Source organism: Eretmochelys imbricata, chromosome 11 (assembly GCF_965152235.1).
Source record: "Eretmochelys imbricata isolate rEreImb1 chromosome 11, rEreImb1.hap1, whole genome shotgun sequence".
NCBI classification, from domain to species: domain Eukaryota; kingdom Metazoa; phylum Chordata; order Testudines; family Cheloniidae; genus Eretmochelys; species Eretmochelys imbricata.
In genome coordinates, this window is record NC_135582.1 from 74,852,997 (window position 1) to 74,868,507 (window position 15,511).

Genomic DNA, 15,511 nt, shown 5'->3' on the forward strand with positions numbered 1-15,511 from the left:
TATTGTTTGATTTTATCAATTTTAAACGAGCAAACATTTCTAGAAGAAAGCAATATATGCATCACCCTTAGTAGCTATGCCTTATTTACTCACCCATCATTTTGCAGCTTATGAAAAGTTACATTTGTCAGCAATACTTTGGGCTCATCTACACTACCGCACAGTTCAGATTACAGGGGTGTGAACAGCAACCAGCACTGAAGTGCTGTGGGTGCAAACTAGAAGGTTCCTAGTTCGCATTAATGTAATCCTCTTCAAATAGGACTAAGTTAATGTAATGTAGCTTTCACATGGGAGGAGTTACAGAGCTGTACGTTGCTGCACACTGATATTCACACCCCCATAATCCAAACTGTGGGGCAGTGTACACAGCTTAAGGATTGTGGTTAGATGTTCAGCTGCATCTGTGTGGGTTTTTTGTATGCTGCCCCAGCTCTGCACAAACAGCCAGCACAGCAGAACTGGAGTGAACCGCCCAATAACCACAAGATCCGTTAAGGTAAGAAGGCACCCTGCCAGATTTATTGTCAACAAAGTGCGGTAATAGCACCTGGCAGACTCTATGAGAATACTAAGACATGTATGCCCATGACAATGGACGCAACTCAGTAAATGGCAGGACTTTCCATTCCCCCCTCAGCTGGACAAAGATACTCCCTCTGAAATACATTTTTATACCCTAATACAAAGAAGTTAGTACTGGCTCTGACACAGTTAGTTACTGCCCCGAGGTGGCTAGTTATTACCCATCACCTTGTACACGTTGGTTCAATTAAAAATTTTTATTACGTATTATCTTTTAGGAGGGATCAGTGTGTTCCTGTTATTCTTGGGAAATGTTTATGTACCATCCTTAATATTGGAATGTTTTGGTACAACTTGATATCAGGATGTGTTTGCGTAAGTACTTTGTGCTTAGCACCTCTTAGGAATGTGTATTTTTGCATTACTAGCCCTGTTCTTGCCAGATTCTGTGAGCAGGTCCTACCTAATACCAAGCCTCTAATACAAGGGCTTATGTCTTAGGCTCTCTTCCTACTACAAGGATCAGAAGAAGACTGTTATAACCCATAAAACATCAGGCCCTTCAAGAAAATATTCTACAAATATTGTTGCCTACTTGGTAAATATGGGATGGCCATTTGGTTTTGCAAAAGGCAACTTTCTCTACTCAAGAAGTTCATGGAAACCTTTATTTCTGAACACCAAGAACTCACCTCCTGCTGGAGATACTCGCAATGCCCCCATCATGCAGGTCATGCAGTTCATTTGATCCTGCATGCTCTCCTGGTGTCCAAAGTGCATCAAAGGCTTGTACCACCAGATAGGCACTTTCAAGAATCCCTGTACAGTGAATGAAAAATAACTTACTTGTAATAGTACAGAAGTTTGATTTTTGCATCAACAGAGAAGAAGAGTATTAATCTGCAATGTTAATTTTCCATTTTCATTGTTTTTCTAATCTCGTTTTGTGTAAAGGACTCCTGCACGGGCCTCGGATTCTAGCTTGTTCTACCTGTATAGGGCCCAGGGAAACGGTTAGTGACAAAACTGGTAACAGGATAATGATGTCACCCAGTTTTGTCTCCAATAAGTGCAATGAACCCCTTACTCAGAGTCTTGTAGAGACTGAGACATGGTAAGAACTAGCTGACTGAGACTTAATTAATATAAGACCTAAGTGACATTGCTAGTTTGGGGAAAAGCATCAGACTGTATTTCAAAGATGACATCTGCCCCTCTGACAGGGGTGTTTGTCCATCTTTGGTGACATTGCTTCACATTGTGGGGCTCTGGTTAGACTCGTAACTGCCCTTAGTTGATCAGGAAGTGGAAATGACCAGGATGACGCTCTCTGTCCACATCTGACCAGGAGGTTGCAACCATATCTTTCTGGGGCAGACCTATCATCACACACTTCTTGGTCACTTCACTTCAAGCCTATTGCAATGCGCTCCACACATTTTAAAACCATTTGTGAACAACCAGATAAAAAATGTGGTGATCTAAGTAGTGTCTCTCATCATGTGCACTTTACTGTGCAGAGATCTGGACTGGCTGCCTGTTGGTTACCGAGTGGAGTTTCAGGCTTTGTTTTTGATTTATACAGTTCTAAATGGCTTAGGATCTGCCAAACTGTAGCATGACACAAAGTGAAAATTTTACCTTGGGTGGCAATTTCCCTTCAGTTATGACCAAAGTATCTCCACTGCAGACATTAAGCTCCTTCAGTCTGGCACCCTGAGGGAGCAGAAAGCATACTGTATTTTGTTAAGTGAATGAGTTTTTTCACTTGTAAAAAGCGTGCTGGGTGTGCAGGCCTTAAAGCCACAGGGGCTTGTTTTTCCATACAAGAGCACTTTAAACTTCATCTGGCTGCTGATTACTTGGAGACTCAACAACTATTCAGATGCACTAGACGGAGCAGGAATTTGGAGTACTGTGTTGTGCCACCACCTGACCAAATATCCACACCAACATACAAGTCATCCCTTTATATGGGTCTGTGTTGCAAGTGTAACAGGTGTCCTATTGCTCTCTGGTTCCCATTTCCTCTGAAGCTCCCTAAGTTATCAATACATAATAATACCTAGCGGTTATCAGTAGATCTCAAAGCTCCTAACACACCAAATCCTAGGCTTCAAGAAACAATTGTATGGAAAATCTTTAACAATAGCCACAGCAGATCACTACAAGGCAAATACTTCGTGTGTTACATATTCTGTGTGTGTGCACACATTCTCACTCTTGCCTAATCACCAACAACATAAAATAGGATGTGATCTCCAATATACCACAGACCGAGGAGCCCTTAACATATCTGCTTTTTAATGTAAAACATAGGGTTCTCTTACTTCCTCACTTAATGCCTCTCCAGCTTCATAGCACCAATCAATTCTTCTCAAATGCCAGTTGTCACCTGCAAAAAGCAGAACACTGAAAACATGCAGCAAAATATCACTATTACAAAAGAATATGTAAACACACTCTTCCCAAGGGTAAGGAATTCATACATTTCTCAACTTTGACAAAATGTTAGAGATAAAATGGATGCCAAATTTAAATTAAAACTAGTTACAGATACCATACATGCTCAACTCCCTAAAACAATTTGTTGTTTTGCAACCACATTTTCCCATTTTATAAATGTTTCTCTCTCTTCCCCTAACCAGAGGAAACTAATAATAATGACCAGGAAGGAGTATAAAATTATTGCTCAGGCATGCAGGAGTGAAATTAGGAAGGCCAAATCACACTTCGAGTTGCAGCTAGCAAGGGATGTTAAGAGTAACAAGAAGGGTTTCTTCAGGTACGTTAGCAACGAGAAGAAGGTCAAGGAAAGTGTGGGCACCTTACTGAATGGCAGAGGCAACCTAGTGACAGAGGATGTGGAAAAAGCTAATGCACTCAATGCTTTTTTTGCTTCTATTTTCACGAACAAGGTCATCTCCCAGACTATTGCACTGGGCAGCACAGTATGGAGAGGAGATGAGCAGTCCTCAGTGATGAAAGAAAAGGTTAAGGACTATTTAGAAAAACTGGATGAGCACAGGTTCATGAGGCTGGATGCACTGCACCCGGGGGTGCTACAGGACTTGGCAGATGTGATTTCAAAGATAATGGCCAATGGTTCTGCAAACTCATGGCAATCGGGGGAGGTCCTGGTTGACTGGAAAAAGGCTAATGTAGTGCCCATCTTTAAAAAAGGAAAGGAGGAGGATCCGGGGAACTACAGGCCAGTCAGCCTCACCTCAATCCCTGGAAAAATCATGGAGCAGGTCCTCAAGGAATCAATTCCGAAGCACTTAGAGGAGAGGAAAGTGATCAGGAAAAGTCAGCATGGATTCACCAAGGGCAAGTCATGCCTGACTAATCTAATTGCCTTCTATGACAAGATAACTGGCTCTTTGGATGAGGAGAAAACAGTAGACATGTTATTCCTTGACTTTAGCAAAGCTTTTGATACGGTCTCCCACAGTATTCTTGCTAGCAAGTTAAAGAAGTATGGGCTGGATGAATGGACTATAAGGTGGATAGAAAGCTGGCTAGATCGTCGGGCTCAAACGGTAGTGATCAATGGCTCCATGTCTAGTTGGCAGCCGGTATCAAGCGGAGTGCCGCAAGGATCGGTCCTGGGGCCAGTTTTGTTCAATATCTTCATAAATGATCTGGAGGATGGCGTGGATTGCACCCTCAGCAAGTTTGCAGATGACACTAAACTGGGAGAAGAGGTAGATACGCTGGAGGGTAGGGATAGGATACAGACGGATTTAGACAAATTGGAGGATTGGGCCAAAAGAAATCTGATGAGGTTCAACAAGGACAAGTGCAGAGTCCTGCACTTAGGACGGAAGAATCCCAGGCACTGCTACAGATTAGGGACCGAATGGCTAGGCAGCAGTTCTTCAGAAAAGGACCTAGGGGTTTCAGTGGACGAGAAGCTGGATATGAGTCAACAGTGTGCCCTTGTTGCCAAGAAGGCTAATGGCATTTTGGGCTGTATAAGTAGTAGCATTGCCAGCAGATCGAGGGACATGATCATTCCCCTCTATTCAGCATTGGAGAGGCCTCATCTGGAGTACTGTGTCCAGTTTTGGGCCTCACACTACAAGAAGGATGTGGAAAAATTGGAAAGAGTCCAGCAGAGGGCAACAAAAATGATTAGGGGGCTGGTGCACATGACTTATGAGAAGAGGCTGAGGGAATTGGGATTATTTAGTCTGCAGAAGAGAAGAATGAGGGGGGATCTGATAGCTGCTTTCAACTACCTGAAAGGGGTTTCCAAAGAGGATGGCTCTAGACTGTTCTCAGTGGGAGCTGATGACAGAACAAGGAGTAATGGTCTCAAGTTGCAGTGGGGAAGGTTTAAATTGGATATTAGGAAAAACTTTTTCACTGGGTGAAGCACTGGAATGGGTTACCTGGAGAGGTGGTGGAATCTCCTTCCTTAGAGGTTTTTAAGGTCAGGCTTGACAAAGCCCTGGCTGGTATCATTTTGTTGGGTATTGGTCCTGCTTTGAGCAGGGGGTTGGACTAGGTGACCTCCTGAAGTCCCTTCCAACCCTGCTATTATAGGATTCTCTGAATAAGATATAGAAGAGAAGTGAATTGTCTGCTTAATAAAATGCTGTCAAATACAAAGAAAACAAAATTTTAAAAATTGATAAAAATTAGTTTTCAGTTACAAAGATGTTAAGCGTTACTTGTAGATATATTTTCAAACAGATGTACAATTAAAGTTGATGATGGCCTCTTAAAAATGAATACAACTGTTGCTGTAAGAAAAGGGTATTTTTACTACCTGCAAAAATTCAGGGCTGATTTGCACTAGTTCTGGGATTATAATACGTTATAGATAGATAGAAAGAGCAGAGTGAGCACAAAGCATTACGGAAGAGCAGTTATGTTTGTTCTTGAATTTTTCCTCTGAGGAAAGTATTATAAAAATATTTATATATGTATGCATTTTAAGGTCTAAAATTTGACCTTTCTAACTAAAACCCCTAAATCCAAACAGAATTATTTTAATAAAGTTCAAGAAAAAAAGCATGTCCAACAGTCTTTTTAAGTGAGGAAAAAAAGAATCCAAGTGATCTGAAACACACATTTTATTAGAAAGAGAGCACCTATACATGAAGTTCAAATTAAGGCCTATTTCAGCTTTTCAGGGTGATATAAAGTAACACACAAGAACACAGTACCATTTCTTTCATGGCAGGGAAATCTACACTTACAGAAATTAATGAGGCTAACGTTTTTCAAACATGAATTTACCTACTGGGTGGTGTGTACACACACACAGAGAAGTTTTAGTTTGGCTCCTTAATGTGTATCCTAATACAAGTAAATGAATGTAGATGAAAATGTTTTTTGAACATGAACTTTCCTATTATCTGACTTGTGTTTAAATTTTCAACCTTCACTTTACACTAACATAGAATGTTGCATTTAATACATATTAATTTCAGTGCTCAAGACAGAGGAAATGATGGTACGCTCCTTTTTCTCTCCTTTTTTTCAACCAGCAGCAATGAAAAATGCTGTACTGACAAAACCACCAATATAGACAGTCAATCACTAAATAGCTTCTGCATGCTCATTTCATTTAGCACCTTTAATAATGGAATGGTCCAAAGCACATGTTCACAGATGCAATTTTACCATTAATTTCACTTTTACAGTTTGCTTTGGCAAAGTGATTTAAAGATCTCTCTTTATTTATTGTGATCACTGAAGTCAAGGGTGAGTTTTTGCCCAATTTAGACTGGCATGAACTTTATTTCCAGACCTTCATTCATTTTCTCCAGCCTCTATAAATCCTCTCTCTCTTTCATTGCATCTCACAATGATGCAAATGAGCTTAATTTAAACAATTACTTTTTAAGCTTGTAGGGTGTGCAAACGAAATCTGGAAAACACTGAACATATTAGACAAACTACCTGGTACAACTAACCTGGTAACCCAGATTTCTCCAGCATTAAGTTTAGACACTGAAAGAAAAGAAAAATAGATGGTGATATTTAACTCCAGTACATAAATTGAAAAATAATTTCATTTACAAAACTAGATTTTCCAACATGTGACCAAGTCACAGTCTGGTTCCTGATCTGTTACTATCTTAATGGATAGAACAACTGCACTCAAACCCTTACTTGATGCTTGTTGGAAAGCCATATCTGGGCCCTTAGAATGTAAAATTGTTTTCATGTATAAATGTATACATACAAAATTTTAATATTCTATAAGAAGCAGCTTTCACAGCCTGTCAGAAAATAGACTTGTGCTATCAATTTATCACTTCTATGAGAGAACTTCTGTTGTGTAGGAGTTTGACACGACAACTTCCTCCCACAGGTTTCCTTTACTAAAATAAAGCCAGAATCTTAAAAAGCCCAACTCCCTCTGATTACTTTTAGTCTAACTATGTGCATGGTAGATACTAAGAGTTTATGCTAGTCGCAATGAGAACTGCTGTGGCAGCAGCAGGGCACCTGCTATGGGGGTGGGCTGGTGATAGAGAGAGAGAGATTTTTTTTTTTTTTAAAGTGTCTTCCAAAAGATTTTGAACCCACATTGTGTGTGTCCTTATGTTCAGCACCAACACTTTGCTTTGAAAGTCCAGAGGAGCAGCATGTACATGTTTTAAAGACACGATAACTCCAAAACACATGTTAAAGATATTAAACATTAGAGCTTCATAACCACAACAATTTAAAACATATTTTAAAGCACTGTTTGATATCAAGACCCGTATCCACTTCCTAGTTTGGAGCAAGGTGCTGCTCTGAAGCCAACTCTAGCAAAAAGAGTCAGCCACTACCAAAAGCTACCTTCTTCCTCTTCCACAATAGGCTCTGCTCACAGACCTTGCTTCAGTTTTTAAAATGACTAATTCTACAATAAAATTGCAGATCCAGCTGCTTACACCCCACTTAATCGTGATCAACCCTGTCATAGTATTACATGGTCCCACATGACTAATAAAGTGACACTACTTGCAAAGATGATCACATGACCATGTCTAAGCCAGCTGGATTCTGATCAGTCCATGGGCAGTATCCTTTCCCCACCATCTTTAAGGAACTCAAGACATTTCTCTCCCCTTTCCTACTTTTGAAATTTTCCCCAATAAATCAATTTCCCCGGGGGCACCTGCTGTAATATGGGTGCTATTTTGAAGCAATACACAGTAGCAAGCGAGAAGTATCCAGGTGTAGAGGAGCTGGCATTGGAGTGCTAAAGTATCCATGCAAAATGAAAGATATCTGTAAAACTCCAATACTTACCTCTCTCACAGATGCAGTCTCTTCCACTATTATCTCCATCTCTGGGCCTCCCTGCAGATCACTCCCAACAACAAAATACAAGAAGAGCTAAGAAAAGGATAGCATGTCAAGTTAAAGCTCAGAGATCATGCAGCATGATTTTATATACACATATAATAGATTTACATGATTTTTATTCCAGAATAAGGCTAAGACAGACTACTTACAAATATGGGGTAGTCTATCATAATTACTTATCTAAACTCTCAGAAGATATAGTTAAGAATGAAAACAGGGTTAAGTTTTCTTTGTATTCACTGCACGTGCATGTTGGTTAATTACAGCAGGGTTGTCTCTCTAACAAAACAAACAGCACTGAAATCCTCTTGTGGCAAAACATACAATAGGCAGATCAGGTACATCTTACAGTTAAAAATGAAATAAGGCAGGGAAGGTGCTGAGCCGAGTAAATGACAATGTTCCTACTACCCCTAAGTCTCTAAAGTTAGTAAGCCAATTTGCATATTTCGTAAAAGGAATGAGCATTTCTCCTATACTGCCATTAACTCTACGAAGTGTTATGATGAGAAAATACAAATGATGAATATTGGAAAATGTAAACATGATCAAAGCTCTTTTGCGCCAAGTCCTCTTTCTGTGTATCCCTACTCTTTTACCTGAGTGGAAGTTGGAGCTTTTCCATGACACAGTCCCAAAAGACTTCCCATCTTTAGTTCTGCTTCTTTGACAGTATAATCCTCAGGCACTTTAGAGAGGAGAAAAATATGGAAAACACAATAAAAGTTTGTTTCCAAAAAATACTAGTGTTGCCAGCGTGGTCATGAAAGTGATGATGCAAACACTTAACTGTTAATATATTTATTCATGCTTAGTTATCCAATCCATTCTAAAATCCTCCTATTGTGTATCAACTTTAATTATTTAACAATATAAACATTTAATTTGTAATGTTTATAGGAATATATGTTGTAAATCCATAAAGAGGGACTCTACTTTTCCTGAAACAGTTAGCAAGCAGCCTTAAAAATGAAAGGAGCTATGGACTCATATTTTTAGCAAGATTCAAATTACTCTATTTTCTTTATAAATTTATTTACATGGCTTACTTAGTGAAAACTAATAGTTATTTTCATCTACATACAGTACATTGTATTGGGTAGCTGTTCACCTTTTGTGCATTTCTGCAGTGATCCAGCATCCAGTTCCTAATGAATACATGATTGGTAGTACAGTATTTAATATTAGTGAATTTAGATGCAAGTAATAAAAAAAGACAAATGGTTTATTTATCTGATAGCGGAAATGCTAACAGACAAATATTACTATTGGAAAAAAGGCTCCTGTTTTAATTAAGTATGGGAACACCATGAAATGCTACTCATCACTTTAATGTGATATTAGACTTGTATATAGGAGCTGGGTGAAATTGTTACAATGAATAGTTTATTTGGCCAACCTGAAACCATTTGGCAAACACAATAAGAATTCATGAATAGATTCGACATTACTGAAAAACTGAAATATTTCGGTAATATAAGAACCAAACAATTTCATTTCAACATTAGCAAAACATTTCGAGTTTTTGGGCTGGAGTCACAAAGCAGCCTGAAGCAGCAGCGGTGGCAACCCCACAGCCCTCCTTTTAACGTTTAGTCCAGTGACAAGGGTCCAATTCACTCTCTTCCTGACAGGGAGAAGTGATTTGAACATTGGTGTCCCATACTGCAGGCGCATGTCCTAGTCATCGGCTGATGGGGTATTTTGGGGTGGGTCTCTGTCCATCTCTTCTCTCAAGCTGCTCCACTTTGTATCAACAGTAAGAGAAGAACCTGGAACTTGGGTCTCCAATGTCTTAAGAGAGCAGCCTAGCCACCACGCTACAGAATAACTCTCACTTTCTCCCTGGCACAATGACTATCCATTGTAATTATGAATGACTATGAACTTCCACTATGAATGACAGTGAATCTATTATTCACCCAGCTATATTTGTATGTTCTATTAAATGAGAAATATAGCAGCTATGCATCTTCTCCTTAATTTTATCTGACAGATTACTAAAGAGGCTTACCTGGAGAGAGAAGCTTCCCATTTCTGTTAATAGGTCTGAGACAGCTATCGTTCACTACAATGGAGGAAAAAGGAGGACAAGATGGACTAAATAGATTAAAATCAAATAGAATTTGGCTCAGCTGTTTGGAGTGATAGAGGACTGAAAATTAACAGACTAACAGGTTTAGCTAAGTAGAGGCATCTCATAGTAGAAAATGTTTTGTCCCTAAGGTACAGCACTAATATCACAACTTGATAGCACTTCCCAGAGGTCAAGAAAACACTGCTAGCCTTGTCTCCTGGCTGGACATTACTTTCCCTTTTTAAAAAGTCAGCTACCTCAGCAATAATGGCCTGAATATTGTGATTGGCCAAAGTTCCCAACTTTGGATACACATTTTTAAAAATGCCTTGAAATAAATCTTATAGGGAGGGACAGAAAGTATAAGTCTTACAGGAAGGAAATTTACCAGTCTCAGAATTGCTTTCATTTGTGATGTGTTTGTTTTGCTTTTTTAAACAAGATGACAAGTTCTTGGACCTGCAAAAAATGGCTTCTAGGAAAAGTAGTAGGTGGATATAAATAAGGTACTCCTAACATACGTATGTTTTCAACAGTTAGTTTGGTACATTCTAGTATTTTTAGCCAGGAAGATTTGTCATTTTATTCACAACTAAAGGAGTCTCAAATCCTTTACATCCTGCAGCAGAGAAAAATTATTAAAAAGTCTTAATACTAAAGACTAACTCCCATATCTCAAGTAATCTCCCTTTTGTAAACTATAAAAGCCATCCAGCAAACAGAAATAACCATATTACCAACAAAATAATTATTGAACAGTTATTTACCTAGATCTTCCCCTAATTGCAGCTCCTGTATTGCTTTAATTTTGATATCTGACATCACCTAAGAGAGAATTATTAGTGACTATGTAATATAATAGACTATGCAAAAAACAGAATGCAAGCTGTGTGTGTGTGTGTGTGTATGTATATATATGGAATTCAAGCACTAAGAAAGACATTACTCTTCATTTAAAGTGCATTAATTTCTCTTTCATTTTGCTGTAGCATTTTGCAAATTGGTAATATATTAAGGCGATATTTTCTCCTATTTACATAGTCACATTTTGGGATTTTTAAAACCATCAGCCGCAGCCCTTCCCACCCTCCCCCCCACAAAGTGAATATAATATCATCAGACTACAGTGCAAAAGAAAATGCACCAAACAAAGAACTAGAAACTGATGCACTATGCTGCACATAATGTTTAATATTCTTTCTATAGCATTCAACAATAATGGGAGAAAGAGCAAGAGAAGTCTCAGAGGATTTATATCTTATGATAAGTTTAGGAAAGTGAAGTTGTAGTTAATGTAGTAGGAGATTAAGAAGACAACTCAGGTGTATAAATAACGTGGGTGATGAAATCATAGAAAATAGTTTGAGGAGATGGGAATAAGATTCAGAAGATGGTGTACAGAAAGTAATTAACATGTAAAATACTCATAAAAGAAGCAATAAAGGATGCAGACGTGAATATGTTAGAAAAGAGAGGAATTACACAGAAACCAAAATCTAAGTTGAATAATTAAAATAGCTTTAGATGAAATGCACAAATTCCTTCTGTTCTTTACTGTTAAGATCGTGCTAAAACACACTAAAAAACACAGTCCACCATTTTTTCCATCGTACCCTTGTAACAAGAACTATTTTCTTCATAAAGAGATATTTAAAAGTTTTGTTCTCCAGCACAGTCTCATGCAACACATTGTTTTCATGATGGCCCCTAGAAAAGCTGTTGTGGACTTTTACTACAGTCTACCTCAGTGAATTTTAGTCTACATAATGCATCACAACCTAAAGAAATTAAAAAAGTTTCTTCAAAGCAGACATGCATGTGCCTGTCTCAATTACACAATGTTATTCCGGCTCTTGTGGGTGACAATGCCAAGCTTGCCACCCATGCTGTTTTTCCAACATAAGCCAGTGTACTTAACTGAAAATTCCCAAGATGAAATCCTGGTCTCACTGAAGTCAATGGGAATTTTGCCACTGATTTCAATAGGGCCAGGATTTTACCCCCTGTGATTAACCCAACTGAACTGAAGAAGCTGTGCAGAGTAAGGGAAGAATTCTGTTATATCCCTGAACAGTTGTAACTCCTTTACTCACTGTTTCAATGGTTGCAGTAATTTTAACTTGCTTCTCTTCAGCTTCCAACTGGCAGAAATTTTTAACTTGTAGCCAGCTGATATCATGTGTAAAAGCAGTCAAATTGCCACTTGCCATGTTCACCAAGCTGCAAACAAGATATATTTAGAGTGCAGATTTAGGTACTATATGTAAGTGAAGAATACAAGGAAAAGGTACATTACTTATACTGAGGAAGACTGCTAAATGCCACAGTGTCTTATTGTTTATATATGAACTAGGTCTTATTACTACACTTATAACATGGTGACACCCAAAGGTCCCAGTCAGTATCCTTCTGTGGTAGGTATTGAACAAACAGAAATAGTTATACGGTAAATTTTTCAAAAATGCCTTAAGAACTTAAGGAACCTAATTTCAATTTTCAAAAGGGATGTAGGCAGTAGGGAGTCTAAGGGTATGTCTACACTACAAAATTATGTTGACCTAAGTTACAGCGACGTACAGCCACCGCAGTAATTAAATCGCTTTTGCATGTCCATGGGGGGAAGGGGTAGCTCAGTGGTTTGAGCATTGGCCTGCTAAACCCAAGGTTGTGAGTTCAATCCTTGAGGGGGCCATTTAGGGATCTGGGGCAAAAATTGGGGACTGGTCCTGCTTTGAGCAGGGGGTTGGACTAGTTGATCTCCCGAGGTCCCTTCCAACCCTGATATTCTAGGAGTCTATGAGTCCACACCACACTCCTTGTGTCAGTGGGGCACGTCCTCACCAGGAGCGCTTGCACCACTCCTGGTGAGGACGTGCCCTGCTGACACAAGGAGTGTGTCATTGACACAAGCACTGTGGGATGGCTTCTGAAAGGCAGCAACAGTCAAAGTAAAGCAACACAGTGTCTACACTGACACTGCGTCAACCTAACTAAATCAACATTGATTCTACACCTCCCATGGGGGTGGAGTTATTAAGTTGGCATAGTGGGCAAGTTACATTGACAGGTGAGACATTTTAGTGTAGTTGCTTACAGAGTTAGGTCCATGTAAGCTGCCATACGTCGACCTAACTCTGTAGTGTAGACCACGGCTAAGTCTCATTAAAAGCCAATGTTATTTTTAAGTTATTTTTAAAAATGGGACGTAGGAGTTTCTGGGCTGGTCTACACTAGAAAGTTAAGTCAACCTAGCTATGCCATAGGTATGAAAAGTTTACATGCCTGAGAGATGTAGGTAAGCCAATGTAATCTACAGTGTAGACAGTGCTAGGAAGAACACTTTCCATCTCTGTAGTACGAGTTTATGCTACAACGGCAACAGCAACGTGTCTAGTGCACATATACCCTACGTCAGTCATTCTGACAAATTTTACCCACAGCCCCTGTACTAAAAGAGCTACATTGACCTCCAGAGGCCCAGGTTTCTATTTGTTTTTATACACAAAGGAAATTAATTTGGTGGGCTTAAGCCAACATGATCTTACTAGATAGCAACCATACAATTTTTCCACGATCAAAACTTCTTGCTCAGCAAAATGGCAAGTGGTGGAATATCAGTAGCATTCCATCTAAGAGGGATGATTAATGAGCCAATCTGCTTGTGTAAATTTACTCAACTCCTGACAGATCTTGCCATTTGCCAATTGTTTTTGTCCTTGTGGTTTAAGGCACTGGTGTAGGACTCAGGATATCTGGGTTCAATTCCTGGGTCTCTCCAAAGACTTCCTGTATGACCATGGGCAAAGTCACTATTCAGTTCAGCTCCTCGTCTGTCTGAAGAGGACAATATTCCTTTTTCCAACCCTTTACCAGCCGTGTCTATTAAGATTTACATTCTTCAAGGCAAGGACTGTCTCTTACTCTGTCCATATAGAGTATCCAGAACAAAAGGGCAGGCCCCCCGTGCACTACCATAACAATAATGAGTAAAATACAGCCAGTATGACCAAAATTAAAAAAAAAAAGTCTTTGTAATTAACCCAATAAATGTTTGAAACTGAGGCATATATTACTATGTATACACCAAATGTAAGTTTGGACACATGCATTAGTATTAATTGCACTTCCCTCCTAAGAGGAAAACCATTTTGTGCTTAAAACTGAACTTTTACTTTTTGCCCTTTAATAAGTGCTAGTTAAGTAGTAGTGTTTTACAGCAAAGCACCGGGTGTCACTACTCATAACTGTTCTAGTTATAGTTTCCATTGCAACCTTGTTCTCACATCTCCATAACCGACACTAGTTTGGCTGATGTTTGTACATCTGGTCTTTGACCAAAATGTGAAATCTGTTTGCTTGACAAAACTCCGTAGGGTTTAAGTGATGTATTTTGTGGGGAAATATACTTTTCTGCATTGTAAAAATATTCTAATCATTCTGAGTACCATAAACCACTTGAAATTTAAGTCTTGGTATTAATATAGTCCCCAATGGAGAACCTGTTGCTTCACTTTTTATATTTAAAATGTTTAAAAACTTTACTGTAACCAATAAGTCAAAATTTACACCATGGGCACTTGCAGCTGAAAATTTCCATATCTGCAGGAGTGCACTTAACTAATTGCATTTTCATGCACAGAGCCTTCCATATAAGTGCCCATTTGGCTGTTTCAGAGAACTGAAAATGTCTACTCACAAGTCCAACACAGCTGTATGCTGCCCAGGACAATTGTTACAATTCTCCTCTCCCACCACCACATACAAGCTCCTTAAAGATATCCTATGAAGTCAAATGCCAATTAATTTCCCATTCCTGATGTTGCATTAAGTACTTAAACACCCATGAAATTCCAGAAGCGTTACCTCAGCCAAGCTGCATACATAAAGAGCTTCTTATTGCTCTTTTCCATGTTAAAATGTAAACCTCTCTTCTTCACATACACCCTAAATGCACAAAGGATGTTCAGCATGGCAAAGTTAATGTTGCTGTAGCAATCATAACTTTTTGGAATTCCCCCAACTTCTAAGCACCCCCATTACACAACCCTGAGATCATCACATTAATGGTGGTGGCAAAAATGACTAACAAGAATAGCAACAAGAACATGTAACAATGTAATTCTAGTCAAAGGAATTCTGCTTTGTTAACTGCCTCCTAACTTTGAAACAAGTCCTTCACAGGAAAGAAACACAATTATGAAATTTACCTTTGGTCATGGCTATCTAAAACTAATATTGAGCTTCCATCTGTCAGGCCAACACTTCTGACTGTCTTCTTCATATCCTCCTCAGGAACGACCTTCCAATTCTCCACCTCTTTGTCAGATCCCGACCTGTTCATTAAGATGATCCCTCCTGGCAATGGTAAGGCTTTCCACAGGGTGCTCAGTTCTGCACTGCATGGAACGGCATGCTGGGATTCGATGAAATGCTGACCTTTTCCTCCTTCATTATAGCCCGCCAACCGAAGAACATTTAGGAGCACGGGTTCATGGTCAAGACCTGATAACACCTCCATACCACCAACCTGTAGGAAGCGTGCAATATCTGCAGATGAAGGGTAATCAACAATAGCAAGAGGCCTACAAA

General features: G+C 39.2%; 1 protein-coding gene across 5 annotated transcripts in view; it reads right to left on the minus strand.

Moving 5' to 3' along the window:
- Positions 1-15,511, minus strand: part of USP40 (ubiquitin specific peptidase 40) — a 55,828-nt gene that overhangs the window by 15,320 nt on the left and 24,997 nt on the right. For all 5 annotated transcript variants that reach the window (XR_013347572.1, XR_013347573.1, XM_077830581.1 and 2 more), the window contains exons 16-25: positions 15,130-15,449; positions 12,016-12,142; positions 10,690-10,747; positions 9,860-9,913; positions 8,445-8,533; positions 7,789-7,875; positions 6,456-6,492; positions 2,856-2,920; positions 2,167-2,241; positions 1,218-1,344 (exon numbers count right to left, since the gene is read on the minus strand). Coding sequence is in view for 3 of the 5 variants with exons in the window: in XM_077830581.1 (XP_077686707.1) it covers positions 1,218-1,344; positions 2,167-2,241; positions 2,856-2,920; positions 6,456-6,492; positions 7,789-7,875; positions 8,445-8,533; positions 9,860-9,913; positions 10,690-10,747; positions 12,016-12,142; positions 15,130-15,449 (1,039 nt within the window). In the remaining 2 variants the exon portion in view is untranslated. The remainder of the gene's footprint in view (positions 1-1,217; positions 1,345-2,166; positions 2,242-2,855; positions 2,921-6,455; positions 6,493-7,788; positions 7,876-8,444; positions 8,534-9,859; positions 9,914-10,689; positions 10,748-12,015; positions 12,143-15,129; positions 15,450-15,511) is intronic.